The following is a 27,696-nucleotide window of genomic DNA, read 5'->3' as shown; positions in this document are numbered from 1 at the left end:
AAAGTTAATTTTTTATTTTAAAGAAAATACAGAAACCTTTTTCAATTAACGTTTTACAAAATTTCTTTAAGAGGAATTGAGAAGCTACACATTTGTAGATAAGTGCAATACCAAATCTGTTAATTAATTTATTGTATTTTAAACTTTATCATGAATATTATTGTTTTCATAACTTAAAGAGTAAAATTTATTTGTTGCAAAAATAATTTAAATAATGAACACATTTATATCATATTCGTATAAAATAATTTAAAAAAGTGTATTTTTCAAATAAATGTTCATAAATAAACAAAATTTAAGTCTATATTTATTTGCATAAAATAATTTATATTTTAAGATAACTTATATTTTGTTATTAAATTTAATTTGATAACTTTTTCTTATATTTGGCTAATGAATATACTAATTATAGAATGCCTCTTAACGGATTACAAAATATCTTCATATCTAAGCCAATTTCAAACTGAAAAAACAGATAAATAGGAACGTCCGTTTGAATAAATTCATACTTTTTAAAAAAAAAAAAAAAAAGAAAAGAAAATTTGTTGAAATGTGGATGTAATTTGCACAAAATTCAGAAGGGCAAATTTGTCAGTACAGGCGAAAAGGTCCAAATTACCAAATACTCATAAATTTAACCCGTAGGTTTAGAAGTTATAAAAAAGTGGAAATTACTGGCAGACACAACGCGGAGGCTCGGAGCCGAGCCTAAACGAGTTTCAGATAAAACCGGGCAGTGTAGAGCGGCAGTCTAGGAGGAGGAGTGTGGAGGCAGGTTTTGCAAATGTGATGGGACCCACCATGAGCGGCTGTCTCGTGCCGCATAGAGCCTTGTACACGTGGCATTTCTAAAAATCCTTGAGCTGTCGAGTCGCGTTTGCTACGGTGGTGAGGTCGCGGACCTTGGTTAAAAAAATTGTGGTCCCCACTTCCTCTTTTTCTGCTCTTTTCCTCTATAAATCTATCTCTTCGTCCCCGTCTCCTCATAGAACATTGCTAATCCACGAGAGAGGGCTCTCCCATCGGCGCTGCTCTCGCTCTCGCTCTCGCTCTCGTTCTCCTCCTTCCTTTTCCGCTTCCTCCCTCTCACTGCTCTCCCCAAATTTCCTTTCGTTTCTCTGCTCAGGTCTCTCTTTAACTGGCTTGCTTGTTTTCTTCGAGTTCTTCAAAGCTGGATCTTGTAAAATCCGTCTGCGTGATACAAGAGGAGATTATCTTTTGATCAGTGTTTCGTAATCTTGGAGAAATTCGGATTACGTACATATTTATATATAAAACCTTAGGAACTCTTATCTTATCCAAATTATTGTTTAAGATCTTGTGTTTTTCTTCCCAGGTCAATCAGTTTTTCTGTTATTTGTGTTTCAAATTCTAAATCGCTAGATTTGGTTGCTGAGTACACACTGAATTGCTTAAAAATCTCGTAAAAGCTGTTGATAGATTGAGAGTTCTTGCAGATCTCTCACATAAGCTTTCTGGATCTGAACCTCTGTTTTTCGTTTCTGCTGGAATTTCATATATAGAGCTAAAAAACAGAACTCTGATTGATAGAAACAAATCTCTATAAGAAGAAGGAACCGTTGTGCAAATCCGTAAAGTTCGCTACTTTTTGAGGCTTTCATCTCTATATTTAATCTATTTTGCAAAAACAAAAACCGGCGCATTTCTGATTTGTTTCCTGGTTTGTCAAGAATGTCGGCGACATCCAACTCTCTACTTAAGCCCCGAGCTCACTCCTCTGCTCTTTCAACCCTCAGTAAACCTTCCATTTCGCCTAAATTAAATGCTATTGCTCCTGTATCTTGCCGGAATAACAGGTCCGCAAGATGCTCCGCTACCAAAAAATCGACTGTGGTGGATAAGAAGTTATTTGGAACCAAACTGCGGGCTCCTGGATTGGAGAGGCTTCATTTATGGCAATCGGATGGGCCCGGAAGGTCCCCAAAGCTTCGAGTTGTGGTTCGTTCCGCATTGTCCGGAGTGCCGGAGAAACCACTCGGTCTTTACGATCCGTCATTTGACAAGGACTCTTGTGGGGTTGGATTCGTGGCTGAGTTATCCGGTGACAGTAGCCGTAAAACAGTGAGTCTTTACATAGACATGCAAAGAACATAGTTCTGTGTAATAAAATAAACCAGAACGCCAGTTGGATTTGGATTTATGTTTTGAGTGATTTTCCCCCTTGTTGTAGGTGGCAGATGCGCTGGAGATGTTGATCCGCATGGCGCATAGAGGTGCTTGCGGGTGTGAAACGAATACCGGTGATGGAGCTGGGATTCTTGTGGCCCTTCCTCACGATTTCTACAAGGAGGTATCTTTAATTTTAATTTTTCAACTTTTTTTCCGTGTTTCTATTTTTTTTAATTGAACCAGCCTGTGAATTTCTTCTTAATGGAAATTGCCTCTTAATGTAGAAAAGATTAATTGAAACTACTACTTCTAATAATATATGCAACAGAAACTGGCTTTTATGGTATTTTCGGGGAGCATCAAGGTGCTCCAAGGTGGTGATTTTCGTTGAATTTACTTTGACAGGTTGCTAAGGATATTGGGTTCGACCTGCCGCCACCTGGGGGCTATGCAGTTGGCATGTTCTTTTTGCCCACGTCAGATAAGCGAAGGGAAGAAAGCAAAAATGTGTTTACTAAGGTAATTTTGAGACGAAACTCTATATTAATGCGAGGGAGTATTTGCCTTTTTTCTTCAATCTTTTGATAACTTTCGTGGAACTTTTTTGATTGTATTTTATTTTTAAATTTTCCTTGTTGAAGGTTGCGGAGTCTCTTGGGCATACAGTCCTTGGCTGGCGAAGAGTACCAACAGACAACTCGGGACTGGGCAATGCTGCCCTGCAGACTGAACCTGTGGTCGAGCAAGTGTTCCTTACACCTACTCCTAGGTCAAAAGCTGATTTGGAACAACAGGTAGTTTTTCATCTCAGATATGTCTCTAGATTTTGAATTGGGACGAAAGATGCTTCTGCATTAAATTATGATTGTAAAAGTACCTATTTGTGAATGGTCATCCAACAGTATCTTAAGGAATATGATATATGTACTGTTAACATTTGAAATATGTTGTGTTAATATATAGCAAAGAAAAATAATATAATTCTGAATGTCAGACCAAATGATCCTAATGTTTAAGGCAAAAATAGGAGATAGAGTCATCTGCACAAGATGAGTCAGCTGAGGTTTTTAATCCCTTTTACCGTTAGCATCTATCCTACAGTCATTTTGTTATTTCTCATGTTCTCCAGTTTCATAATTGATCTCCTCTTCTTTGCAGATGTACATACTACGACGAGTGTCAATGGTGGCTATCCGAGCTGCATTGAACATGCAGCATGGTGGTGTTAAAGACTTCTATATATGTTCTCTTTCCTCGAGGTTTGTACCTCAGAAATATGATGACCTTGTTTCAGGAACCGTATTATCTGTGCCTATTGCATGTAAATATAATTGTTAATTTATTTGCTGGTATGTGCAGGACTATTGTCTACAAAGGTCAATTGAAGCCCATTCAGTTGAAGGATTACTATTATGCAGATCTTGGCAATGAAAGGTTTACGAGCTACATGGCCCTGGTAAATATATTATCCATTCACTTTGCTTCTTCTCCACTAACTTATACTTCAACAAACAGCATGGCAACCACTGGTAACTGAAGATATGCAAGGTTGAGGAATGACTTCTGAGGCATTGAAGTTTGAATGATCTCTTAAGTTCTTCCACTCCCTTGAATACTATTTGAATTTGGATGCCGGATTGGATACCACCCTTGGTTGAGTTGAGTTGGTAAGGAACCTCATTGTCAAAAGTAAAATCATGTTTGCAGAAAATTACCACAGTGCTCTATGATCAGTTGTTTGAGGTGGAAATTTCCAAATGGTGGTTGAATGGAAATCTTGTTTAGTAAAGAAAGCTTAGGGTCCGCATGCTGCTTTTTTTTTTCTTTTGGCACCTTAGTGCAAGGCCTGTTGAAGTGCCTTGAGGACAATGTAATTGTTTTGTTTCTGGAACAGTTCAGCTATTGTGAATTTAGTGTATTGAATTGTAGAGTGACTGTTTTGATTATTTTTGGGTGCAGATACACTCTAGATTTTCTACAAATACATTTCCTAGCTGGGATCGTGCTCAACCCATGCGTGTCTTGGGCCATAATGGGGAAATTAATACGCTTAGAGGCAATGTGAACTGGTATGTTTCTAAGCAACTCAGTGTTGGCTATGTTCCATTAGTTTTTATTGGTCAATTTTGTGGTAAAAGAGAAAAACTTGAACTGTGAATATTGCTGGCCAGGATGAAGGCACGTGAAGGTCTATTGAAGTGCAAGGAGCTTGGTCTCTCCAAGAATGAGATGAAGAAGCTCCTACCTATTGTGGATGCTAGTTCTTCTGACTCAGGTGAGTTTTTTCGAATACTATATTATAGAGTGTTTTTGCATTCTGAGTGTATTCAACTCTCGTTATCTTTGGCTTTTGTTTTCAAATATTCTCTTTCTTTTTTTCTTTATTTAAATTTTTTTATAGGGGCTTTTGATGGTGTACTTGAGCTTCTAGTTCGAGCTGGGAGAAGTCTCCCTGAAGCTATCATGATGATGATCCCTGAAGCTTGGCAAAACGATAAGAATATGGATCCTCATCGAAAGGCCTTGTATGAATACTTCTCAGCCCTTATGGAGCCATGGGATGGGCCTGCCCTTATTTCATGTAATTCTATTATTTCGTACATGCTCTTTTAGTACTATGATATATTGAAAAGAAACATGGCCCCTAGGTTGTTTTTCTCATGTCTATTTAATTTGCAGTTACGGATGGCCGGTACCTAGGAGCTACACTGGATCGCAACGGACTGCGGCCAGGTAGGTTTTATGTTACCCGGAGTGGACGAGTTATTATGGCTAGTGAAGTTGGTGTTGTGGACATTCCACCTGAAGATGTCCTCAGGAAAGGGAGACTTAACCCTGGAATGATGCTTCTGGTTGATTTTGAGAAGCATATAGTTGTAGATGATGAAGCCTTAAAGCACCAGTACTCCCTAGCAAGGCCCTATGGGGAGTGGCTGAAGAGGCAAAAAATTGAACTGAATGACATTGTTGGCTCAGTTCTAGAAACTGACAAGGCTATTCCTTGTATAGCTGGAGTTGTTCCTGTAAGTATCTATACAGTTCCATGTAATTGCTTCCCTTTTTTTTTCCTTGTTTCTCTATGTATTAATTACCATTGTGCTCTGAACCTTGTAATGTCAGACATCTAACGATGATGAGGGCATGGAGAACATGGGCGTTCATGGTTTACTAGCACCTCTAAAAGCTTTTGGGTATGCGAAGCTGTGCCTGGTCCAATTTTTTTTGGAGTCATATGCGTTATGAATGTTATGCGGCATTTTTAACTATCAAACTGTATGCAGGTATACTGTTGAAGCCTTGGAGATGTTGCTGCTTCCCATGGCAAAAGATGGGAGTGAGGCTCTTGGTTCGATGGGAAATGATGCTCCCTTGGCTGTTATGTCCAATAGGGAAAAGCTCACTTTTGAGTACTTTAAGCAAATGTTTGCTCAAGTGACAAACCCCCCTATTGATCCTATTAGAGAGAAGATAGTCACTTCCACGGAGTGCATGATTGGACCAGAAGGTGATTTGACGGAAACAACTGAGGAGCAATGCCATCGTCTTTCATTGAAAAGCCCTCTCTTATCCATTGAGGAAATGGAAGCAATTAAAAAGATGAATTACAGAGGGTGGCGAAGCAAAGTCCTTGACATAACTTACTCAAAGGACTGCGGTAGGAAGGGATTGGAGGAGACATTAGATAGGATTTGTGCTGAAGCACATGACGCAATTAAGGAGGGTTACACTTTGTTGGTTCTATCTGACAGAGGTATGAAATTCTAGCAGTTCGAAATTTTCTTAGCCTCAAGTAAATTAACTGGACAATAAATTAATATATATTTTCTTGTTGGTCATGCTTCAATGTGTAGCCTTCTCGTCAAAGCGCGTTGCTGTAAGCTCACTCTTGGCGGTTGGCGCTGTCCATCATCATCTGGTTAAAAAGCTTGAGCGCACTCGTATAGGTTTGATAGTTGAATCTGCTGAACCACGTGAAGTGCACCATTTCTGTACATTGGTTGGGTTTGGTGCTGATGCCATATGCCCTTACTTAGCCATAGAAGCCATCTGGAGATTGCAGGTTGATGGGAAGATCCCACCAAAATCTACCGGTGAATTCCACTCAAAGGATGAGCTAGTCAAAAGGTATTTCAAAGCAAGCAACTATGGAATGATGAAGGTTCTTGCTAAAATGGGAATTTCAACTTTGGCCTCATACAAGGGTGCCCAGATCTTTGAAGCATTGGGCCTTTCATCAGAAGTGATTGAGAAGTGCTTTGCAGGAACTCCAAGCAGGGTAGAGGGAGCAACCTTCGAGATGCTTGCCAGTGACGCACTTCATTTGCATGAATTGGCATTTCCCACCCGGGTCTACCCTCCTGGAAGTGCCGAAGCTGTAGCACTCCCCAATCCTGGGGATTACCATTGGAGGAAGGGTGGTGAAATCCACTTGAATGATCCTCTTGCTATAGCAAAGCTTCAAGAAGCTGCCAGAGCTAATAGTGTGGCTGCATATAAGGAATATTCTAGACGCATTCAGGAGTTGAACAAAGCCTGCAATTTGCGTGGGCTTTTGAAGTTCAAAGAATCAGATGTAAAAGTTCCATTAGATGAAGTGGAACCAGCTAGTGAAATTGTTAAACGGTTCTGTACAGGAGCTATGAGTTATGGTTCAATATCACTTGAGGCACACACATCTTTGGCGATTGCGATGAATAAAATTGGAGGGAAATCAAACACAGGTATGCTTTAATTTTACTTTTTTTTGTAAATTTCCTTCAAACTACTTGTTAAGTTTGAGTAGTTTCCTCGTAAGTTTTGTACCTTTTTAGTGTAAATTTCCTTCTGTATCATATATTTGTACAATTAAAAATTTCTGTCATTATTGCTGAAGGTGAGGGAGGTGAACAACCATCTCGCATGGAGCCTCTTCCAAATGGTTCAATGAACCCAAAGAGAAGTGCAATCAAGCAGGTTGCAAGTGGGAGATTTGGAGTTTCTAGTTACTATCTAACAAATGCTGATGAACTACAGATCAAGATGGCTCAGGTATCTTTTGAAGAACATAAATATATATGGTTTCTGCTGTTGATGCTTGTCCGTTACCATTTATAGCCCCTGCATTCCTGTTGGAACAGAGGTTCCTATTGTTTATGGATTTATGTTCATGGCAGATGATGCTGTGTAGCAAAGCACCCATGGGTGCATTTGCATCTTTATCTGATACGTACATTGGCATTTGGTGAGGTTAAATATAACCAAGTTATTTATTAATCCATCAATTATTTTTTTTCTAAGTATGGTCTGCCTTGGTTCATAGGGGGCTAAGCCCGGGGAAGGAGGTGAGCTTCCTGGTCACAAGGTCATAGGAGATATTGCAGTTACCAGAAATTCCACAGCTGGTGTGGGACTTATCAGTCCTCCTCCCCATCATGATATCTATTCGATTGAAGACCTTGCCCAGTTGATTCATGACCTTAAGGTATGAGCGTTTATTTCTGCAGGTATTCATGTATGGATGACGTGTCCATGGTGTAATTTCAATTTTGCTATACATTATCATTATTTCATTGTCTTGCCTTCCTAATATCTTTATTTCATTTTGCAGAATGCCAATCCAGGAGCTCGAATAAGTGTCAAATTAGTATCTGAAGCTGGTGTGGGGGTAATTGCTAGCGGTGTGGTGAAGGGGCATGCTGACCATGTGTTGATCTCAGGTCATGATGGAGGTACAGGGGCTTCTAGGTGGACTGGCATCAAGAATGCTGGGCTCCCTTGGGAACTAGGTTTGGCTGAGACCCATCAAACTCTTGTTGCAAATAACCTTCGTGGCCGCACAGTTCTTCAGACAGATGGCCAACTTAAAACTGGAAGAGATGTGGCCATTGCTGCACTTCTTGGTGCAGAAGAATTTGGCTTCAGCACTGCACCTCTCATAACACTTGGCTGCATCATGATGCGAAAATGCCACAAGAATACTTGCCCTGTTGGCATTGCTACCCAAGATCCAGTTCTGAGGGAAAAGTTCGCTGGAGAACCCGAGCATGTCATAAATTTCTTCTTTATGTTAGCGGAGGAGCTGCGGGAGATAATGTCTGAGCTTGGTTTCCGTACTGTCAATGAGATGGTGGGCCGCACAGACATGCTTGAAGTTGATAAAGAAGTCACTAAGAACAATGAGAAGCTGGAAAATATTGATCTCTCCCTGCTGCTTAGGCCTGCAGCTGACCTTCGGCCTGAAGCTGACCTTCGGCCTGAAGCTGCCCAGTATTGTGTCCAAAAGCAGGATCATGGCTTGGACATGGCTTTGGATAACAAATTGATAACCCTTTCAAAGGCTGCTTTGGAGAAAAATCTTCCTGTGTACATCGAGACTCCAATCTGCAATGTGAATCGTGCAGTGGGAACAATGCTTAGCCATGAAGTCACCAAACGTTACCACTTGGCAGGGCTTCCTGCAGATACTATACATGTTAAGCTTAATGGAAGTGCTGGGCAGAGTCTGGGAGCTTTTCTTTGCCCTGGTATCACCCTGGAGCTAGAGGGTGACAGCAATGATTATGTTGGTAAAGGGTTATCAGGTGGCAAGATTGTAGTTTATCCTCCAAAGGGTAGTTTATTTGATCCAAAAGATAATATTGTTATTGGCAATGTAGCTCTCTATGGGGCCACGAGCGGTGAGGCATATTTCAATGGGATGGCAGCTGAAAGATTCTGTGTACGTAACTCAGGGGCCAGGGCTGTTGTAGAAGGTGTTGGTGATCATGGATGCGAGTACATGACAGGTGGGACTGTTGTTGTACTTGGGAAAACTGGCAGGAATTTTGCTGCGGGTATGAGTGGTGGTGTTGCTTATGTTCTTGATGTTGATGGGAACTTTCATTCTCGATGCAATTCTGAGCTGGTAGATCTTGATGGAGTCGAGGAAGAAGAGGATATTATGACTCTCAGAATGATGATACAGCAACATCAGCGCCACACAAACAGCCAGCTATCTAGAGAAGTACTAGCTGATTTTGAAAATCTTCTGCCAAAATTTATTAAGGTCTTCCCCAGGGACTACAAGCGGGTTCTTGCCAAAATGAAACAAGAAGCAGCTCTGACAGAGCTTGCTGTTAAAGAAGCAGAGGAGAAGGATGAAGCAGAGCTGATGGAGAAGGATGCTTTTGAGGAGCTCAAGAAGTTGGCAGCTGCCTCTTTGAATGAGAAATCTAGTCTGGTAACTTCTCATTCTAATTTTGGTTTGCTGTCGTCTTTGTGCATGTGGAACACCTACATTCTCCATCTCTTTCTTCTTGTGGTCGAGCATTTCTTTACAAACTTTTTCTCTTAACTATTTCAAAAGCACAAATTGGGGTTTGAATTGATAATGAAATAGAAGAATAATTGAGGTTGGAGTTTTGTTTATTAGGGTTCTTGTATGTATTGATCACAAATTCTCAATAGTCCTTGAATCAGTTCAAAAGCTTTATGCGCAAAACAAGTATGGTTTATCCTATAGTTTGATGTGAAATTTCTTAATTTTCAGAAAGAAGTTGCTGAAACGGTGAAAAGGCCTACTTTGGTTAATGATGCTGTTAAACACCGAGGCTTCATTGCATATGAGCGTGAGGGTGTTCGATACAGGGATCCTAATGTTCGAATGAATGATTGGAATGAAGTTATGGAGGAATCAGAACCTGGCCCACTTCTGAAGACTCAGTCAGCTCGTTGCATGGACTGTGGTACTCCTTTTTGCCATCAGGTGAGAGTTGCTGCATCCTCTTCTCTGCTTTTCAGTTTTCTTCTCGTCTTTTAGTTTTTAAAATAGTATAAGTGCCCTCTCATTATCTCCATAATAAATGATGCAGGAGAACTCTGGGTGCCCTTTAGGAAACAAGATACCTGAATTCAATGAATTAGTATACCAGAATAGATGGCGTGAAGCGTTCGATAGGCTCCTCGAGACAAATAACTTCCCAGAATTCACTGGCCGAGTTTGCCCTGCGCCTTGTGAAGGTTCTTGTGTTCTTGGTATTATTGAGAATCCTGTTTCTATCAAAAGCATTGAATGTGCTATCATTGACAAGGCCTTCGATGAGGGATGGATGGTGCCACGACCACCCGTTAAGAGAACTGGGTATTTTTTTTCCCTTTCTTTTTGCTAAACAATAACTAAGGTCTTTAATACCTTTCAGCATATCATCTCTTATAACAATTACAATGTCTTCAATGTCACTCTTGTTTTTTTTCAAAATACGACTTTTTCCTGGATCAACATTTACTAAATCGAAATATCTGTTGGTTATCCCATTGAAATATCTCAATTTTTAGGATAGTTATATTAATTTCAGATGTTTGGGCCGGCAATAATCCACCTGCTTTTGCTTACAGGAAAGGAGTTGCTATTGTTGGAAGTGGACCTGCTGGCTTGGCCGCTGCTGATCAACTGAATAGGATGGGTCACTTGGTGACTGTGTATGAGCGTGCTGATCGAATTGGAGGACTCATGATGTATGGCGTTCCCAACATGAAGACTGACAAAGTGGATGTTGTTCAACGACGTGTTAATCTCATGGCTGAGGAAGGCATCAACTTTGTGGTCAATGCCAATGTTGGAATTGATCCTCTTTACTCTCTTGATAAACTTCGAGAAGAGAATGATGCAATTGTCTTGGCAGTAGGAGCCACAAAGCCAAGGTAAGACAGGAAGAAGTCTCCTAAAAAATTGTCAAGTTAATGCGTTACTACATAGCATCCACCCAAAGGAAATCATGTGCAAACAAGAGCAAAGTCACGTCTTTTTTTTTTAATCATCTTTTTATAAAAAATTTGCTGCAGGGACCTTCCTGTACCCGGACGGGAGTTATCAGGTGTCCATTTCGCCATGGAGTTTCTTCATGCAAATACAAAAAGTTTGCTCGACAGCAATCTAGAGGATGGAAACTACATATCTGCAAAGGGTAAGAGAGTAGTTGTCATTGGTGGAGGTGACACTGGTACAGATTGTATAGGAACATCTATCCGACATGGTTGTTCTAGCATTGTAAATCTAGAGCTTCTACCAGAGCCTCCACGAACCAGAGCGCCTGGGAACCCATGGCCACAGGTTTGTCATTTTGTTCCATCTGTTTCAAATGCTGCATTTTAGAATGCTGATTTTTGTCACTTGTTTTTGACTTATGATTTTCCTCTTTTTAACTTATTTGCTAGATATTGTGCAACCATACATCTGCAAAACCATAATTTTCTGAAATGTTTGTGCTCATTTGGTTTAGATTTCTTATTTATGATTTTTAATCCCTTGCATTTTGCAGTGGCCTCGTATTTTCCGTGTAGATTATGGGCACCAGGAAGCTGCTACAAAGTTTGGCAAGGACCCAAGGTCCTATGAGGTGCTGACCAAGCGTTTCATTGGAGATGAACATGGCAATGTGAAGGGCCTTGAGGTAATACGTGTCCACTGGGAGAAGGATGCTAGTGGGAAATTTCAGTTTAAGGAGGTCGAGGGCAGCGAGGAAACTATCGAGGCTGACCTTGTCCTACTAGCCATGGGGTTCCTTGGTCCCGAGTCGGTTAGTAATCTATCTTAACTTCTCAAATAAAACCCAGTTTCTGAAAATCTATATATGAGAACCTCTAAAATGAAATAAGTTTTGCACATCATACAAGAGAGAACAGATCAAAATTGGGGGATTCTCTCCCTTAAAATGGTATTATTTGAATTTTGTAGAGATCCATATTACAATTTAACTTGGACTAGTGTTCACTGTTTCTCTTGCTATTTATATTTTTCAGAATGTGGCGGAGAAGTTGGGCATGGAGAGAGATAATCGATCAAACTTCAAGGCCGAGTATGGGCGTTTCTCTACGAGTGTGGAAGGTGTGTTTGCAGCTGGAGATTGCAGGCGTGGCCAGTCCTTGGTTGTGTGGGCAATATCAGAAGGACGTCAAGCTGCTTCCCAGGTTGACAAATATCTGATGAGAGAAGAGGAAGAGGATGTCACAGTTAGTACCGACTCCCAAGATGATCTTGTCAAGAGACGTCGAGATCTTACCAAGAGGCAGCAAGACAGCAAACACACAGTCGTGACATAGGTGGCGATTTCCTTCAGTCCTTTGAAAGAAGTAGAACTGATTCACATTATACTTCAAAAATCCCAAATCGTCGGACAGATGATGCAAGGAGGGAAACAATTTTCTCTATGCTTTAAACCGATATAGAGTCGAGTGAAGTGGGAAAAGGTTTGAGCAGAAGTAATGAAGTGAAGAGTGGCTTCCATGGGGCTGACACAGGAAACCGAATATTGTCGTTACTTTTTCCATATTGTTGATAGCTTCACCCAGCATGTTTGAAAGTTGGCTTTTTGTGGCCCTTGTCGAGGAATAATGTACAGTTTTGCTTCTAGCTATATATAATATGGGCAAAGCAGCTGTGTTGCTAATTGCCGGGTTATTTTTGGTTGATAGGGCTGCTCCCCCAGCCTCTCATTATCTCCTTTGCCTCTGCATTATGTGATTCATTTTGATATATAGAGATTTACTTCAGCGGACGGTTGATTCAATGTGCTTCTGTGGTACTAATAAACGTGATTTTTTAAAAAAAATCTTTTAAAAGCATTTTGGTGCAACTGTACCTGATGGTTCTTCCCAAATGGGAAGCAAATGTCTTGTGCCGTGTAATTATCCTCTTGACTGGCGAATACTTAAATTATCCTGCTAAGTAGTTCTCATGTTGGGAAGCGTGTCTAAAGACGCAAAGCTCATTAAAGGGTGGTGGTTAATAGCAAATCATCAAATTATAGCATGTCAAACCAGCGTGACAAACTAAGATCCAGCAGATCAGACGTAAATTGCGTCCGTTAATTATGATGGGCACTGATCGAGCATTCAAGGGATAAAACTCTGAATCACAGCGGATTTGGAGTTGCATCTGGAAGAACATACTACGAAGGAGCTTCAGGAATTATTTGGCATCGTATTTGAGAATAGTTAACGGTTTTCATCATTTCATTGCAATAACATAGATATGACACGAGCAAGAGCCAAAAAAAAAAAAAAGAAAAAAAAAACAGCAAAAGCATCGGCTCAGAAATCAGATGGCAGCAGACGGGAATTTTAAGTGTCACTGTTCAGAAGCTACATAGCGTATCAGTTGCCGAGTCAGAAGCACCCACCCAGCTGCAAAAGAGACACAATGCAAATTAGCATATGGCTAGGCAAAATATTTGGATGCAATGATATGCTTAGACAGTTGACACTGCTAAAAAACCGAATGATGAGGCAGCAAAATATGATCCTACTTGAGTTCACATATTTTTGAAATACTTGGATGTAGAAATACTTCAAATCTAGTTGGGTCTTTTTCCATGAAACTTGAAAAATCTACCACAAAACAATTCATAGACCCTGCTAGTTTATATTAGTTTGTTCACTTGTGCAAGCTGAAAAACAAGAAGGTACCATTTGGATCTCGTTGTGGAATCTTACGATGAACAGAAGGAACCAATTTTGCCAAAACGAATTTATCTATCAAATGTATAAAGCTTTGAATGAAATCCAATAATTATATGATTATAAGATTCATTGCGCATGACGAGCTGTCTGGTAAAGGCAAGATGAATCTTACAAAACGCAAGTGAAAATAGACCAACATTTATGAAAATATCATATATCGGCTGTAATAAAATGATTGTATCAAAACTAATAAAGTACGACAAGGATTACCTGGACTATGATAAAAACAAACTGTAAAATTAATATATGGGATAAGTGGTAATAGAGTCAATTTGAGAAGGCACAAAATGAGTTTAAAACTTCACTGCTGATGTCCAAAGAAACTCAAGTCCTATTCGTTCAGATTCTCATTTTTACTTTGAAATTCCAATGTTCTCAGAAGGTTTGCTTATGCTCCCAGCAGTCCTAAATCTAGAAATATGAAAGATGTTTACCAGAATGGCCTCTATCTCTCTCTCAGAGACTGGAGTACGCTTAGGCTGAAGAGAAGCTTTGCCCCCAACAGCAGCATTAGAAGGCGGTGCTGGCACATCTGACCTTGACATTGCATGAGAATCGGAAATTGAACCTATGCATGAGAGAAAAGTAATTCTTCTTGACCATGCAAAATATTAACAAAAATTGCAAGGTGAGGGCCAGAATCTCAATGTTTTCTTTCTCCTTATCATGTACAGCTGAAATAACTTTCAAAGAACTGATCTCTGTTGTATTAGTATAACTTTAGAAGAACTCATTTCTCTTGCCTATCACTTATTTGCAAAGGAACTGGTCTCTAAGAGTGTACAAAAGAAAAAGGGATTAGGTAAAATAAAGACCTCAAACTCAGAATCAAAGCTTCAATTTATTCAGTTAACACAAAAACATATTAAGCTTTGCTCCAGCTGAGAATACCGCAAAAATTCTAAGCATCACTCAAATTTGAGGTTGATCATCCTTATGAATATATTCCTACACAAGCAGTATAGATTTTATCCTTCAAAGAAAATACAAATTCCGAACAGCAGCAACAAACATAGATAAACTCAAAGCACACTTGTAATTTCCTCAAATCATGTAATTTCTCATCAGCATAGTCATGTTTCAAATTAAGCTATGCACTATTCTTAGTTCCCAACTTCTTTGGTGCCCTTACATGTCTTCCAATTCCATATAGTTGCTCATGGGTTTTACTCATAAGATCAAATTTTAAAGCATACAAACAGAAAGCATAAACAAAATAGTAGTAAGGGGGAAATCAATTAAACGAAAACAAAAGAATAGACAAGTGACACCTGAGGGTGAAGATTTCGCGTGTCTTTGTGGGAATTTAATCCGTGGAATTCTCCTCATAAGCTGCTCTCCGCCCATTTTATCGATTTCAACTTCGTATTCTCTGTCTCTGATTTCACCACCAAACACGAAGTATATCGAAAACTTGATTTTATTGCAAGTTTGGCGATTTTTGAGACGGGCCTAAGCCCACATTACATGTTCGGCTGGGCCCAATTCCAGCATTTGTGCTTGACGACAGATGAAACAAGTAGCACTCCAGCCAAAACGGCACCGTAGCTAGGCTAATCACAGTTGCCAAACGTCACTCTCTTTCGTGGCGGTCTGCAGTTTTGTTGCCCGTTGAGTCGAGGGTAGTGTATGCGTAATAGGTTTTCCTCTGTTTTTCTTTCCCGCAGAGCCCAGAGAAACGATGGCGAGAAGCAATCTTGGCCGTCTATTTTCATCATCCTTCTTGAATCGCTCCAACCCTAAAGTAGCAACTGTATACACCGGATCGGCGCCTGTGAGTCGACCTTTTTGCAACTTTATGAGTCGATTCATAAGCTCATCGGGTCAACAACCGCAACAGCAGTCTGAAGGCGGACTGAAAAAGAAAGAGGAATTAGAAGACGCAATCAAACAGAATCCTGAAATCAAAATTGAAGAAGAAGAAGAAGAAGAGGAGGATGGATTTCATGTGAATAAGGAGACTGGGGAGATCGGAGGGCCCAGAGGACCCGAGCCAACACGATACGGTGATTGGGAGCGTAACGGTCGCTGCTCTGATTTTTGAGTATGTGATACGAGAGTTGTTCCTTGTCTATGTTGTGTTTGATTTTATGATCAACTGAAATAATAAATTAGAGTTTTCGGATGAGAAAAAAGGTACTTATTTGGGGTTTTTCATTTGCTTTGCGTTGCATTGCTGCTATATCTCAATTTAGAACTGTGTCATTTGTTTGTGAATCGTGACGAGGTATGTGTTTAATGAAGTGAATCAATGCCAAACATCATTCAAATTCCAACCATTGCCCACTCCACAACTCTTTCAAAAACCTCCAAAAAGAATCCGAAGCGTTGTAATATAAGAATCGAGTGTATCTGATATAAAATTCAATCTCAAAACCGTTGAGATTTATACTGAATTAAAAAATATGTATGTATAATATATACACAAATTCAGTGTAATGCTTGAAAATCTCTGATAATAACTTGAATGTCCGGAGGAACAGATTGGCCGAACAGGGCTGTGATACTCAGCAAGGAGTCGCCTCGGGTAGATACTGAGAAACGCCTTTGGTCAACAGCCAATGTTATAGCCTCACCGCATGCTAAGGCTTCGAGTACCATAGCACCTGAGGAAGAGTTGAATGCTTTGCAATTCCTGAGCTACCACTGCTACTAGTGCTCTTCTATTCCCACATTTGTTAACAGCAGCATCACAATTGATTTTTGATGGAATTGCCAATTGGCTGCTACCAGCAGAAATTATTTCTTGCAATCTGAGTGAGTGACAAGAAACTGTGCAACACATGCTTAATTTGACTCTTTCATGACAAATGAACTCTTGCCCTGTTTATTTGGTTGCTATTTTTTTTTTACAAAAAAAAAAAATTGCCTATTGGTTCCTTTTTAATAATTCGTAACTATCAAATTGCATACATTCAACTAAATAATAATTGCTATTATTGAACTTATGTGTCTTACATGAAAATAATGCTTGGACAGGATTGCCTATTGGTTTGCTGTAGGGCTAGGTTGACCTTATTGAACCTTGTAACAAAATGTCCCATAAGAAACTATATATTTAAGTTTAAACGTTTAAAAATAATAATTTTTTAAAGTTTAAGCGTTTATTAAATTATTATTAATTTAAAGTATTGTATAGATAAAAATATTAAAATACCGTATAAATATTAATTTAGTCTAAAATAAATTACTCGTATCATTTCATGATAAAATATAAAAAGTAATTAATTTATAATATTATAACAATTTAAATCAAATCAAATGAAACTGTAACCGGATGATCTATGTGGGATGACTTTGTGTGGCATGTGGTTTCCAAGTTCCGACTTGAGGTGAGGTGACATCAAGTGGAGCCCCGCACTACATCATCAAATGTTTGGCATGACTTGTTCAAAGTAAATATATAAATTGAAGCTATAGCTTCTCTCAAGCCATTCAATTCTCGTACGCCAAATGAACGTTCTCAACCTCCTTTTCTCCTTCTTCCTTGCCTCCTTCATAGAAATCGTATGCACTCAAAGTCCTTGCTCCAGTGCTGTTTGTGCTCGCAATGAGCCAGTCATTCGATTCCCTTTCCGCCTCCAAAATCGCCAGTTCAAGTCATGTGGGTATCCAGGTTTCGATTTATACTGTGATACTAGCACCAACCGGACACTGTTAGAGTTACCTTTTTCAGGGAGATTCAGCATTCAAGCGATAGATTATGCTACTCAAGAATTATGGATTAACGATTTCAACAACTGTCTTCCTGAGCGAATTCTCTCTCTTAATCTCTCCAATTCTCCATTTACTGGCCTTTTTTACCAAAACTTCACCTTCTTTAATTGTTCTCTATCCGGTTATACCAAGTATAGATTGAACCCAATTGCTTGCCTTAGTGGGTCAACTCATACAGTTTTTGCAACATCGTCTTTAAGTGTTATTAGTCTTTTGTCACAACCGTCATCATCTTGTAGGCCATTTGCAAGCAAGGAGGTTCCAGTGGAGTGGCCATTTTACGGGCAGATATTATCCTCAGACCTCAGTGATGATCTCCGTCTCACTTGGAAAGCACCTGCGTGTGGAAAGTGCGAGTCTCGCAGTGGACATTGCGGTCTTAAGAGAAATTCTACGTCCACAGTTGTTTGCTATAATCCTACTATACGCGGTAACTTGCTTATACTCCCTAATAGTTTCAGGATTCAAAATTACACTTGTTTTGCTTGACAATTTTTTTGAAAATTGATTATTGACCAACTACAATGTATAACTAAATTTGCACATTCATTCTTAGAGATTTAATTATGTTTGAGATCTTGATTACGGAACTTCTCTTGTTGTTATAAAAAAAATATAGTCATGCTGATGGCATAACGCAATATAATTTTAATTACAATTTGACATCAAAATAAAAAGAAAATGTGGAAAAAGTTGTGATCAAGAGACACATTGAATGTTCATATCCGTTTTTTCATAGCGACTTTAATAATGTTATGATGGTTTTTTTTTTCAAAAGTTTACTTTAATAATTGTGTTGGCTAGTGATGGGAAGATAAGCATTGACTAAATGAGTCATATATGTATATTTGCATATATCAATGTCTTCATATAATGGATCAGCAATAACAAATTAATTTTGACTAACTCCTCAGAGTGCGCCCAAACTCTTTTCAACTTGTAATCATAGCTTCTTGTTGGGTTGACTTTGACATTCCTCCACCTCTGGACGTGGAGTGAACAGTGAACCACGGTTGACATTTCAGTGGCCTTAATTGTTGATAAATCAAGGATTATCAAATTACATGTATTAAATAAAAATATGGCAGCAACTAAAATGGTGTTTGTAATTGTGCCAGGAATTCCAAGAAGCGCGCGTTACGTTCTGATTATCGGCGGTGGAGTTCCATTGGCGTTGTGTGCGCTGGGTCTGGCATGTTTCCTGTGTAGCAGAGTCACTGGAAGAAGAAGGAGCCGCCATCTCCCAGAATTTACTTTCAGAGTTAATCCGCAGCCCACATTGAGAGCAGGCCTGGATGGACCCACCATAGATTCTTATCCTAAAATAGTCCTCGGAGAGAGCCGACGCTTGCCAAAGCCTGAGGACAACACTTGCTCTATATGCTTGTCGGAGTACAAGCCTAAGGAGACTCTTAAGACAATTCCTGAATGCCAACACTGTTTCCATGTTGATTGTATTGATGAATGGCTTCGGTTGAATGCTTCCTGTCCCATTTGTCGTAATTCACCTCTCCAGTTGCCGCCGCCTCAACCTTCTTGACGAGTTCATGCCTTTCTTTCTACTGAAACATATTGTACATATAAAAGTTTTACAAGTTATAGGGTTGTTTTTCTCCCTTTTTTTTTTTTTTTTTAAATGTTACTCTTCAAAGTGTGAATCTCCAAATCGCCCAAGATTCATAAAGGTTTATTTAATGAATTAATTTTGAAATTTTTGTGATTTTTTTTATAAATTTACAAATTTAGATAATCAAATCATAGAATTCATAATTATATAATTTAGTATAGGACTTGCAATGGTGTAAATATTTGTGAATATTTTATTTGATTAAATTCTATTAAAATAAATTTTAATAATACATATAAATGAGAAACCATTTTTCACTTACATTCTGGTTTACATAAGTATTTTTCATAAATGAGTTTTGTTCTGTATTGAATAAACATTTACCAAAATTTTAATATAAAAAATTAAAAATGTTGAATTATTTATATAATATAAAGATATAATTGGTTTTGAAACAGGCGAAAAAAAAAAAATTTGAGGATGAATTTTAACTTAGATTTAATAATCCTCGGAAGTTGAAAAATCACTTGGGGCAGTGTAGCATTCATGGGCTAGAAATTCAGCTACTATTTACATGTTTAGGCCCATATCTTTATTAGTGACCTTCCAAGATTAAGCTTCAGCATTATATGTTGGAATTTTTGCCCCCTTCTGAGCTGTTTTATTTTATATTCAGATTAAGTTATTCATATTAAAATTTATTATAAATATAATTTTAAATTACAAATAATATTTCTGAAATTATAAAATTTTTATTTGTAGGCAAAAAAAAAAAAACTAGAGTAGTTTTAAGGAATTTTTTAAATAAAAATCAATAAATCAAATAATAATTGATAATTACATATTAAGAGATGATTCATTTTCATCATAAACATGACAAAATTTAATGAATATATGGAAATATATAAATTAATATTATTATTATTATTTTCTGTATTAATGGGAAGGAAAATCATGAAGATATTAAATATTGACTTGGAAAAAAAGAAAGGGAAAATAGAAGGAAATATCAAGCATGTCACTAAGAATTTAAATGGAGAACTCCATTTACAAGGTAGAATATAGTCGTTGACTCGTTGTCCTGAGGTAAATTTAACTCCAACCAATAATACAGAGAGGACCACGTCAGGAGTTGCCTTCTGGAAAACGATTCAAATTTCTAATTGATATAACATTCTATTACCATATTAAAATCAAAATCAAAATTTATTGTTACATAAATTAAGAAAATAATAAATTTTATATTAATTTACACTCATATTAGTTTATTATTAAATTATTCTTGAAGATAATAAATTTTGGTTTTCTAATACGTATTAATTAAGATAAATGGAAAATAATTCGTAATTACAAATATATAAAAGAAAAATAAGTTTATTTCTATGGGATAGAGTATTATTTTAAAAAAATAAAGGTAATAAATCCATGCCATTTACATAAAATAAATCTGTATTTAATTGAATCGTGGCATATCCTAATTGGCAGAAAAGTAAAACATAGCGTGGAGAGGGGGATGGCTGACTGATTTTGACGGTCAATGCTGGTAATGGAGTTTTGTTGCTGAATAAAAGAGAGATGGAGCGTTAAGAAAATAAAAAAAAAAAAAAAAAGAAATTGTATCTCTTGTATATACTCTGCTTTTAGTATTTAAATTTGATTTTTCACGTTAATTCCATGTTTTTCTGATGTATTTGTTATAGTAAAAAATCCAGCTTTTTCTTTATTTGTTTTTATTTTAGTTGTTGTGTATATATATGTATGTGGGCTTCTCTGTTTTTAGAAACCTATTCTCTTGTTCTAAATCAGCACTAAATGCAAAGCTTATTATACAAAATCAATAGATAATTATCAGAGTATTTATTTTCTATGGTCTGTTATTTATTACCAGACTGTGATGGTCAGCTGCTTCCAGCTGCTGCTTGCGGATTTGCGGCGCAAATCCGTCCCACATCAAATTGATTTATATATAATAGCTAGCACAGAACTACTAAATAACTTGAGTTAGTTATTTTGGGCCAAGTGGTAAGTGGGTCCAAAAGTTATTTGGGCCAGTTCGGGCCCGGCTGTTTCAATTGGTATCAGAGCCACCCTGGGTCAGAAAAATTGTGCGGAGCTAGTGGACCTGCGAGGAAAGGGCTACCCGTGAGAGACGAGGTGGAGCCACCCGAGGTACTAGCAAACCACAATACCTAAGGGTCCGGTTCTGGTTAGCAATTGTAATGGATTCAGTTGCGACGAGGACGTCGCAAAATTTAGCGGGACCGAGTGTGACGGTCAGCTGCTTCCAGCTGCCTGCTTGCGGATTTGCGGCGCAAATCCGTCCCACATCGGAAAATAATAGCTAGCACAGAACTACTAAATAACTTGGGTTAACCATTTTGGGCCAAGTGGAAAGTGGATCTAAAAGTTATTTGAGCCAGTTCGGGCCCGGTTGTTTCAATTGGTATCAGAGCCACCCTGGGTCAGAAAAATTGTGCGGAACTAGTGGACCTGCGAGGAAAGGGCTACCCGTGAGAGACGAGGTGGAGCCACCCGAGGTACTAGCGAACCACAATACCTAAGGGTCCGGTTCTGGTTAGCAATTGTAATGGATTCAGTTGCGACGAGGACGTCGCATAATTTAGCGGGACCGAGTGTGATGGTCAGCTGCTTCCAGCTGCTGCTTGCGGATTTGCGGCGCAAATCCGTCCCACATCGGAAAATTGAAAGAAAATTGATTTATATATAATAGCTAGCACAGAACTACTAAATAACTTGGATTAACTATTTTGACCGAGTGTGATGGTCAGCTGCTTCCAGCTGCTGCTTGCGGATTTGCGGCGCAAATCCGTCCCACATCGGAAAATTGAAAGAAAATTGATTTATATATAATAGCTAGCACAAAACTACTAAATAACTTGGGTTAATTATTTTGGACCACGTGAAAAGTGGGTCCAAAAGTTATTTGGGCCAGTTCGGGCCCGGCTGATTCACAGACTCTAACAAGGATTATGGTTATGACTTACAAATGCACATCCAAGAAGTATACAAATCAATACACAAGAGATCAGGAAAAAAAAAAAAAAAGGCAAATCTAGCAAAAGAGGCTTTAACAAGTTGCAGGCTCATTCTAATTCGGAGATGACCTCTAATTCCTGGTGCCGGCGTCTTCCGGGCACCGCATTTGTTCTTTTGGTGCTTGTGGAGGCGAAAGGATTGGGAGGAATGCTTAAATTCTCTCCTCTTTCCAACATATGAAGCACCACTTTCATAGAAGGACGCTGGATTGGATGCCACTGAATGCACCAGAGCCCAACAATTGCAAGTTTCTTTGCAATATTTGCATCTTCCTCTTCTTCAATATAGATTCTCAGGTCTTCTCCTCTCTCTAATAGATTATACATCCACTCCGGAAAATAGATTTGGCTTGAACTCTCGGCCATAACTTCAACATTCTTCCTCCCTCCCACCATTTCAAGCACCAATACTCCAAAGCTATAGACGTCCGACTTATGGGACACGTTTCCAAAGTTCCTGGAGAACACTTCTGGTGCAATGTAGCCCTTTGTGCCCCTAGCTGCTGTCATGGAAACTGCACTTTGATCCTTGGAACACAACTTAGCCATACCAAAATCTGAAATTTTCGGATTCAGGTTGTCGTCTAGCAAGATATTGTGAGGTTTGATATCAAAATGCAGGATTCGTTGATCACACCCCTGGTGAAGATATTCCATCCCTTTTGCTATGCCAAGAGTAATATCTTGCAGCTTCTTCCAACCCAGAAAATTATTTTTCATGTCAGCTGAAGAGATGAACTTTTCAAGTGAATTTTTTGGTAAATACTCATAAACTAGAGCTCTTCTAAATCCATCAGCACAAAAACCAACCAAGCGAACTACATTAACATGGTGGATTCTACCCATTGTACCCACTTCATTTATAAACTCTTCCCCATTCCCTATGGAACTATTGAGCACCTTAACAGCTACTAGAATTTCACAGGACAACTTCCCTTTGTACACAGTTCCATAAGCTCCTTGACCCAGCAGGTCCTTGAATCGATTGGTAATTCTCTTAATATCAGCGTAAGTATACCTTGTGGGCTTGAGAGCTTTGTAGTCCTCTAAAAATTTTTTCACTCTTTTCTGGTTTTCCTTTTCGGCTTTGTTTGATCTATGAATATCGTAGATTGCAACAACTAGTCCAAGAAAAAATAAGCCCAGGACCAGTGCTGCACCTGCAAGATAAACGATCATAGTTAATTACCATCTCTTTATATGTTTAATAACGGAGGTATTTTAACATGAACAAATTTCACCTATGATCTTCCTTCTCATTATTGCACCTGTAAAGACAATGACATTAACAACCAGTAGTCAGAATATTTGGAGTTTCAACTTTCAAGAAGAAATGACGCTGGTTATTTGGAAATTTGGAATATTGTAGTAAAACTGCCCCTTTTTTCTGAAAAGAAAAAGAAAAGAAGAAAAATAAGAAGCAGAATACACACCGCTCCAGTCTTCGTGGTTAACTGAGCACTCAATTTCAGGTTCAGAACTATTCTGCGTCAACTTGCATAACTTTCTTTCTGCTTCACACATTCTACAATTTGGTGTAGACCAGCTGAAACTAAAATCTCCTTTTGGAAGGAACATATGATAGGGGACTGAAGAAACGTTATACAGCTTGGTGCAAGATAACAGGGACGGCGAGTTGCCGATTGAACGATGAGAGTCGAGGGCAACTATGTGATGGTCCTGATCATTATCTAAGCAGGACATATCGTATTCTGACCAAGGCGAAGATTCTTCTCCATAACAACTGAATACTGTAAAGTCATCTAGATGTTTATATTCGAACTGAAATGGAGAAGTTGATAAATTAAGGAGTGGAAGATGTTTTGGGGGGCAATCATTTGGGTTATATGTAAGAAGCTTTTGGGATCTGTAATCGATTTTCGAGACAAAAAGCTTCACTGAAAATGGCAGCTCCAAAACCGTCTCGTTTCTGATGGTGCAAGATAGATCAAAACCGGGATAGCCACAATCAGGGTGGCTATTTTTAAGACGGAAAGGAAATCTAATGGGTGGTCCATGTCCATTGCAGTTTTCAGGGCAATCTGTGCTTGCTCCGGATGCTGCAAACACAACCAAGAAAAAAATACAGTAGCAAGAGATTGACCCAGTGGCCATGTCCTTGAACGCTTTTCCTTGCTCTCTATTTCTGCATCATTCTCAGATGCAAGTAATTAATCAAGTTGCGAACTGACTAAAGAAGTCTTCGTCTTCCTAAATGGAAATTCTTGGAAGGATCCTAAGTCAATAGTCAATGCTTCTCAACCACACATTGTCCAAATTTTATCGTCTCTCACTTCTTTCTTTTTTCCCCCTCAATAATTTCTGGGATGTTTCGGTAACCAGTACCACAGCCAAAAGGCTTAGAAGCTAGGGAAAAACTGTCTGAATGCCTGTCTTGAAGAAGAGCCTCTCTCTCTCTCTCTTTCCTGTTCGTGATGTTCAGGAGGGTACTTTGTTTTCTCTTCCTATTCAGTGTAACTTGTCGTGCCAAGAAAATTCATCGCTGCGATAAACTCCCTTCTTGCGGCAATTTAGAAAACATTTCCTATCCCTTTGGTATAGAAGGAGACCCAAATAATTGCGGCGACCCTAACTATCTTCTGACCTGTGAGAATAATAACACAGTATTAAGACTCCATTCCGGGATATACTACGTGCAGGCAATCCATCATGATGATCAAACCATCCGTGTTGTTGATGCTGGTTTGCAACAGGGAAATTGCTCCTCCCTCCCTCTTTTTCCTTCAATCTTTGATGGCTTTTCCCATTATTTACATGGACTTCGATTTGATTACCACGCTCCCTATCAGTTGAGGTCGTCAGAGAAGGTGACGTTTATGAATTGTGAGAATCCAGTTAACTCTCCTCTCTTTGTGGAGACAGCACCTTGCGTTGATGGAGTTTATACTACAAAGTATTCATCTGGCACCCGCAACAAGAACAAGTATTCATATTCATATGTTGTGTTTGGAGAGATGGAGTTGGCAGAGATTCCAGATTTGTGCAGGGTGGACTTGATAGTCGCAGTGTCGTCGATAAAATGCGACAAAAACTGCTCCTACTTAGACATCTTCGAGCAGCTGCTACATGGGTTTGAACTTTCCTGGCATCATATTTATTGCAAAGAGTGCAAAGGAAACGGTTACTGCATATTCAATCGCGATTATTCCGAGGTTTTAATATGCTCTTATGTTCCATGTAAGAATTGTCTGATCATCTCTTTTTTTTTTTTTTAAAAAAAAATTTCTTTATAATTGAAACTAAGAGCAATTTTAAAATATTGTAAGTTTATTGCTAATAAATTGGAACTAGCTTAGATTAAGATCAACAGATTATATTCTCATCGGTTAATTCAGTGAGTTCATCCCTAGCGTAGTTGTCCCTAACTTTCATTAATTGCTTTCCTAGTTTTATAAACCTTTGATATCAGTTTAATTCCATTTTCCCCCAATTCACTGATATTATGCATTTCTTGTTCAGATAATGTCATTTGGTTCCTGACGGCCAGTGAGTACTTTCATATCTTTTACTAATCACCTTTATAATTTATAAAATAATATGCCTTTTCAAATGATTCATTATATTCTTGAGAACAAAAAAATGACTTGTTTTATTTTTCTTTTTTGCAGTTTTTCTTTGTTTATCTCTCTTCCTTGGTAAGATTAGCTGTTTCTTTCTCATTTTTATAGTAACAATTCTATTGTATTTGATATTCAAACTTGTAGTTTTTAATTATGGTATATGAATATAAATATTCTATATTCGCAGCATTAAGATGTGTATGTGGCACGCCATGCATCTTCATATTCTTAATCATAAAATGGCGAAGGAGACATTTATCAATGTACGACACGATTGAAGATTTTCTTCGAAGCCACAATAATCTGATGCCCATCATGTACTCTTATTCAGACATCAAGAAGATGACTAAAGGTTTCAAGGATAAGTTAGGTGAGGGAGGCTACGGCACAGTGTACAAAGGAAAACTTGCAAGTGGGAGAATTGTGGCTATAAAAATATTGGGCAAGTCCAAAGCCAATGGACAAGAATTCATCAATGAAGTTGCTACGATTGGGAGAATTCATCACAAAAATGTTGTGCGGCTTATTGGATTTTGTGCTGAGAGATCTAGGCGAGCTCTCGTGTATGAATTCATGTGCAATGGATCTCTTGAGAAGTACATATTTTCAGGGAAACAACAAGTTGGTTTAACTTGCGAAAAAATGTATGAAATTTCTTTGGGAATTGCTCGTGGAATTGAATATCTTCATAGAGGATGTGACATGCAGATTTTGCATTTTGATATTAAGCCTCACAACATTCTGCTCGATGAGAATTTCATGGCGAAAGTTTCAGATTTTGGACTTGCAAAACTATATTCAACAGAAGATAGCATTGTGTCTCTCACAGCACCAAGAGGAACAATGGGCTATATGGCTCCAGAGTTGTTTTACAAGAACATTGGAGGTATATCTTACAAAGCTGATGTTTATAGTTTTGGAATGTTGTTGATGGAAATGGCAGGGAGAAGGAAGAATTTGAATGCATTTGCAGAGCATTCAAGCCAAATTTACTTCCCTTCATGGGTTTATGACCAGATATTGATTGCAAAAGACATAGAAATTGAAGATGCAACAGATGAGGAGAAGAAAATAATAAAGAAAATGATGATAGTAGCATTATGGTCCATACAAATGAAGCCTGGTGATCGTCCCTCTATGGGCAGAATTGTGGAGATGCTTGAAGGAGAAGTTGAGTCTTTGCCAGTGCCTCCTAAGCCTTTTCTTACTCCAGAAGAGCTGCATCAACTGAATGTTGAAATCAACATGAATGCACCAACATTGCCAAATTCACCAAAGGAGAGTGCAAATTCTGAAAATGCAGCAGTAAATTCAACCTGACTTATTATCTGACAAATTTCATATTGCAGTGCAATTTAGGTTGTTGCTCTTTTCCTGCGTTTAGTAAGACATAACATCACTATGGTTTAGCTTAGTATGCAATACTACATACATACTAGTTGTTGTGATAGTGGCATTAGAGAAGTGCTAAATTATCTTTTTGAGGTGACACTCTTATCTCCTATGAAATTGATAATTTCAATCTCATAATCAGAGCAAATACTTGTCGGAGTACTTTAATCGTCAGTAGATCGATCCAGTGTGAAGATGATATAATCTCAATCCAATGGACTGTGTATACCTGTAGGTACCAAAAAAAATATCTTCTGCGCATACGAGCATCAGTATTCATAGGACCGCAAAGGCAAAATTATCTCCTTCTCTCATAGAGAATGATCTGCAGGGTGCCTCTGGATGCACAATAGTCCAACAACCGTGAGTTGCTTTGCAAATTTTGCATCTCCTTCTTCCTAAATCCTGAGTGTTAGCTCCTCTGCTTGATCCCAAATGATTATATATATCCACACTCTAGGAAAAAGATTTGGCTAGTTTTCTCCACATCAACATTTTTTCTTTACTCCAACCATTTCCAGCAGCATCATTCCGAAGCTACAAACGTCTGACTTTAGGACACGTTACCAAAGTTTCTAGAGAACACTTCAGGTGCGATATAGCCTATAGTCCCCTTGCTGCAATCATCTATACGGCACTTTGATCGTTGGAACACAACTTTGCCCACTTCATTGGTAAACTCTTCTCCGTTCCCCATTGAACAGTTGAGGATTTTCAGTACAGCCCCAAAAATCGCTTTAGAAAGCTTTCCCTTGAACACAGTGCCGTATGCTCCCTA

The 27,696-nt window shown here is 38.6% G+C and overlaps 5 protein-coding genes across 7 annotated transcripts; 3 read left to right on the top strand and 2 right to left on the bottom strand.

Moving 5' to 3' along the window:
* Nucleotides 1–995: 995 nt before the first annotated feature.
* Nucleotides 996–12,653, top strand: LOC110617349 (glutamate synthase [NADH], amyloplastic). 3 transcript variants are annotated; one of them, XM_021760081.2, is made up of 22 exons: nt 996–2,082; nt 2,192–2,311; nt 2,536–2,649; nt 2,772–2,924; nt 3,289–3,389; nt 3,490–3,586; nt 4,090–4,199; nt 4,302–4,405; nt 4,532–4,711; nt 4,810–5,153; nt 5,251–5,321; nt 5,412–5,881; nt 5,982–6,851; nt 7,004–7,158; nt 7,430–7,591; nt 7,718–9,328; nt 9,638–9,853; nt 9,960–10,228; nt 10,483–10,788; nt 10,930–11,197; nt 11,406–11,663; nt 11,887–12,653. In XM_021760081.2, exons 1-22 carry the CDS (start codon nt 1,693–1,695, stop codon nt 12,184–12,186), a joined length of 6,669 nt encoding a protein of 2,222 aa, XP_021615773.1. In that variant the 5' UTR covers nt 996–1,692; the 3' UTR covers nt 12,187–12,653. The 3 variants fall into 3 exon arrangements, with proteins under 3 accessions (XP_021615773.1, XP_021615775.1, XP_021615774.1); XM_021760083.2 differs by lacking the exons at nt 996–2,082; nt 2,192–2,311; nt 2,536–2,649; ... (1 more) ...; nt 3,289–3,389; nt 3,490–3,586 and adding an exon at nt 3,657–3,797; XM_021760082.2 differs by lacking the exons at nt 996–2,082; nt 2,192–2,311; nt 2,536–2,649; ... (1 more) ...; nt 3,289–3,389; nt 3,490–3,586 and adding an exon at nt 3,820–4,000.
* Nucleotides 12,654–13,046: 393 nt separating this feature from the next.
* LOC110617355 lies at nt 13,047–15,321 on the bottom strand. The gene is made up of 3 exons (XM_021760088.2): nt 14,877–15,321; nt 14,040–14,173; nt 13,047–13,269 (listed from the first exon to the last, which is right to left on the bottom strand). Exons 1-3 carry the CDS (start codon nt 14,950–14,952, stop codon nt 13,252–13,254), a joined length of 228 nt encoding a protein of 75 aa, XP_021615780.1. The 5' UTR covers nt 14,953–15,321; the 3' UTR covers nt 13,047–13,251.
* A 1,440-nt stretch (nt 15,322–16,761) lies between these two features.
* Nucleotides 16,762–19,042, top strand: LOC110617353 (RING-H2 finger protein ATL22). Its single transcript, XM_021760086.2, has 2 exons — nt 16,762–17,752; nt 18,441–19,042. Exons 1-2 carry the CDS (start codon nt 17,059–17,061, stop codon nt 18,860–18,862), a joined length of 1,116 nt encoding a protein of 371 aa, XP_021615778.1. The 5' UTR covers nt 16,762–17,058; the 3' UTR covers nt 18,863–19,042.
* A 2,736-nt stretch (nt 19,043–21,778) lies between these two features.
* On the bottom strand, nt 21,779–24,077 carry LOC110617351 (rust resistance kinase Lr10). The gene is made up of 3 exons (XM_021760085.2): nt 23,379–24,077; nt 23,187–23,213; nt 21,779–23,105 (listed from the first exon to the last, which is right to left on the bottom strand). The coding sequence occupies exons 1-3, from the start codon at nt 24,058–24,060 to the stop codon at nt 21,994–21,996; spliced, it is 1,821 nt and encodes a 606-aa protein (XP_021615777.1). The 5' UTR covers nt 24,061–24,077; the 3' UTR covers nt 21,779–21,993.
* A 303-nt stretch (nt 24,078–24,380) lies between these two features.
* Nucleotides 24,381–27,053, top strand: LOC110617350 (rust resistance kinase Lr10). Its single transcript, XM_021760084.2, has 4 exons — nt 24,381–25,143; nt 25,426–25,452; nt 25,575–25,601; nt 25,714–27,053. Exons 1-4 carry the CDS (start codon nt 24,381–24,383, stop codon nt 26,844–26,846), a joined length of 1,950 nt encoding a protein of 649 aa, XP_021615776.1. The 3' UTR covers nt 26,847–27,053.
* Nucleotides 27,054–27,696: the final 643 nt, after the last annotated feature.

The sequence above is a fragment of the Manihot esculenta genome, chromosome 6 (genome assembly GCF_001659605.2).
Source record: "Manihot esculenta cultivar AM560-2 chromosome 6, M.esculenta_v8, whole genome shotgun sequence".
In the NCBI taxonomy this organism is placed as follows: domain Eukaryota; kingdom Viridiplantae; phylum Streptophyta; class Magnoliopsida; order Malpighiales; family Euphorbiaceae; genus Manihot; species Manihot esculenta.
This window is presented reverse-complemented; position numbering and strand designations above follow the sequence as displayed.

Excerpts from the sequence above, each read along its gene's own strand:
- LOC110617349 (XM_021760081.2), top strand. The coding sequence starts at position 1,693 with ATGTCGGCGACATCCAACTCTCTACTTAAGCCCCGAGCTCACTCCTCT. Across the intron at positions 2,083-2,191 it reads GTGACAGTAGCCGTAAAACA|GTGGCAGATGCGCTGGAGAT; the intron begins GTGAGTCTTTAC and ends CCCTTGTTGTAG. Across the intron at positions 3,587-4,089 it reads TTACGAGCTACATGGCCCTG|ATACACTCTAGATTTTCTAC; the intron begins GTAAATATATTA and ends TTTTGGGTGCAG.
- LOC110617355 (XM_021760088.2), bottom strand. The coding sequence starts at position 14,952 with ATGGGCGGAGAGCAGCTTATGAGGAGAATTCCACGGATTAAATTCCCA. Across the intron at positions 14,174-14,876 it reads CGCGAAATCTTCACCCTCAG|GTTCAATTTCCGATTCTCAT; the intron begins GTGTCACTTGTC and ends TCTCATGCATAG.
- LOC110617353 (XM_021760086.2), top strand. The coding sequence starts at position 17,059 with ATGAACGTTCTCAACCTCCTTTTCTCCTTCTTCCTTGCCTCCTTCATA. Across the intron at positions 17,753-18,440 it reads CTATAATCCTACTATACGCG|GAATTCCAAGAAGCGCGCGT; the intron begins GTAACTTGCTTA and ends TAATTGTGCCAG.
- LOC110617351 (XM_021760085.2), bottom strand. The coding sequence starts at position 24,060 with ATGGCCACTGGGTCAATCTCTTGCTACTGTATTTTTTTCTTGGTTGTG. Across the intron at positions 23,214-23,378 it reads TAACCACGAAGACTGGAGCG|GTGCAATAATGAGAAGGAAG; the intron begins GTGTGTATTCTG and ends TTGTCTTTACAG. Across the intron at positions 23,106-23,186 it reads AATGAGAAGGAAGATCATAG|GTGCAGCACTGGTCCTGGGC; the intron begins GTGAAATTTGTT and ends TTTATCTTGCAG.
- LOC110617350 (XM_021760084.2), top strand. The coding sequence starts at position 24,381 with ATGTTCAGGAGGGTACTTTGTTTTCTCTTCCTATTCAGTGTAACTTGT. Across the intron at positions 25,144-25,425 it reads AATATGCTCTTATGTTCCAT|ATAATGTCATTTGGTTCCTG; the intron begins GTAAGAATTGTC and ends TTTCTTGTTCAG. Across the intron at positions 25,602-25,713 it reads TTGTTTATCTCTCTTCCTTG|CATTAAGATGTGTATGTGGC; the intron begins GTAAGATTAGCT and ends CTATATTCGCAG.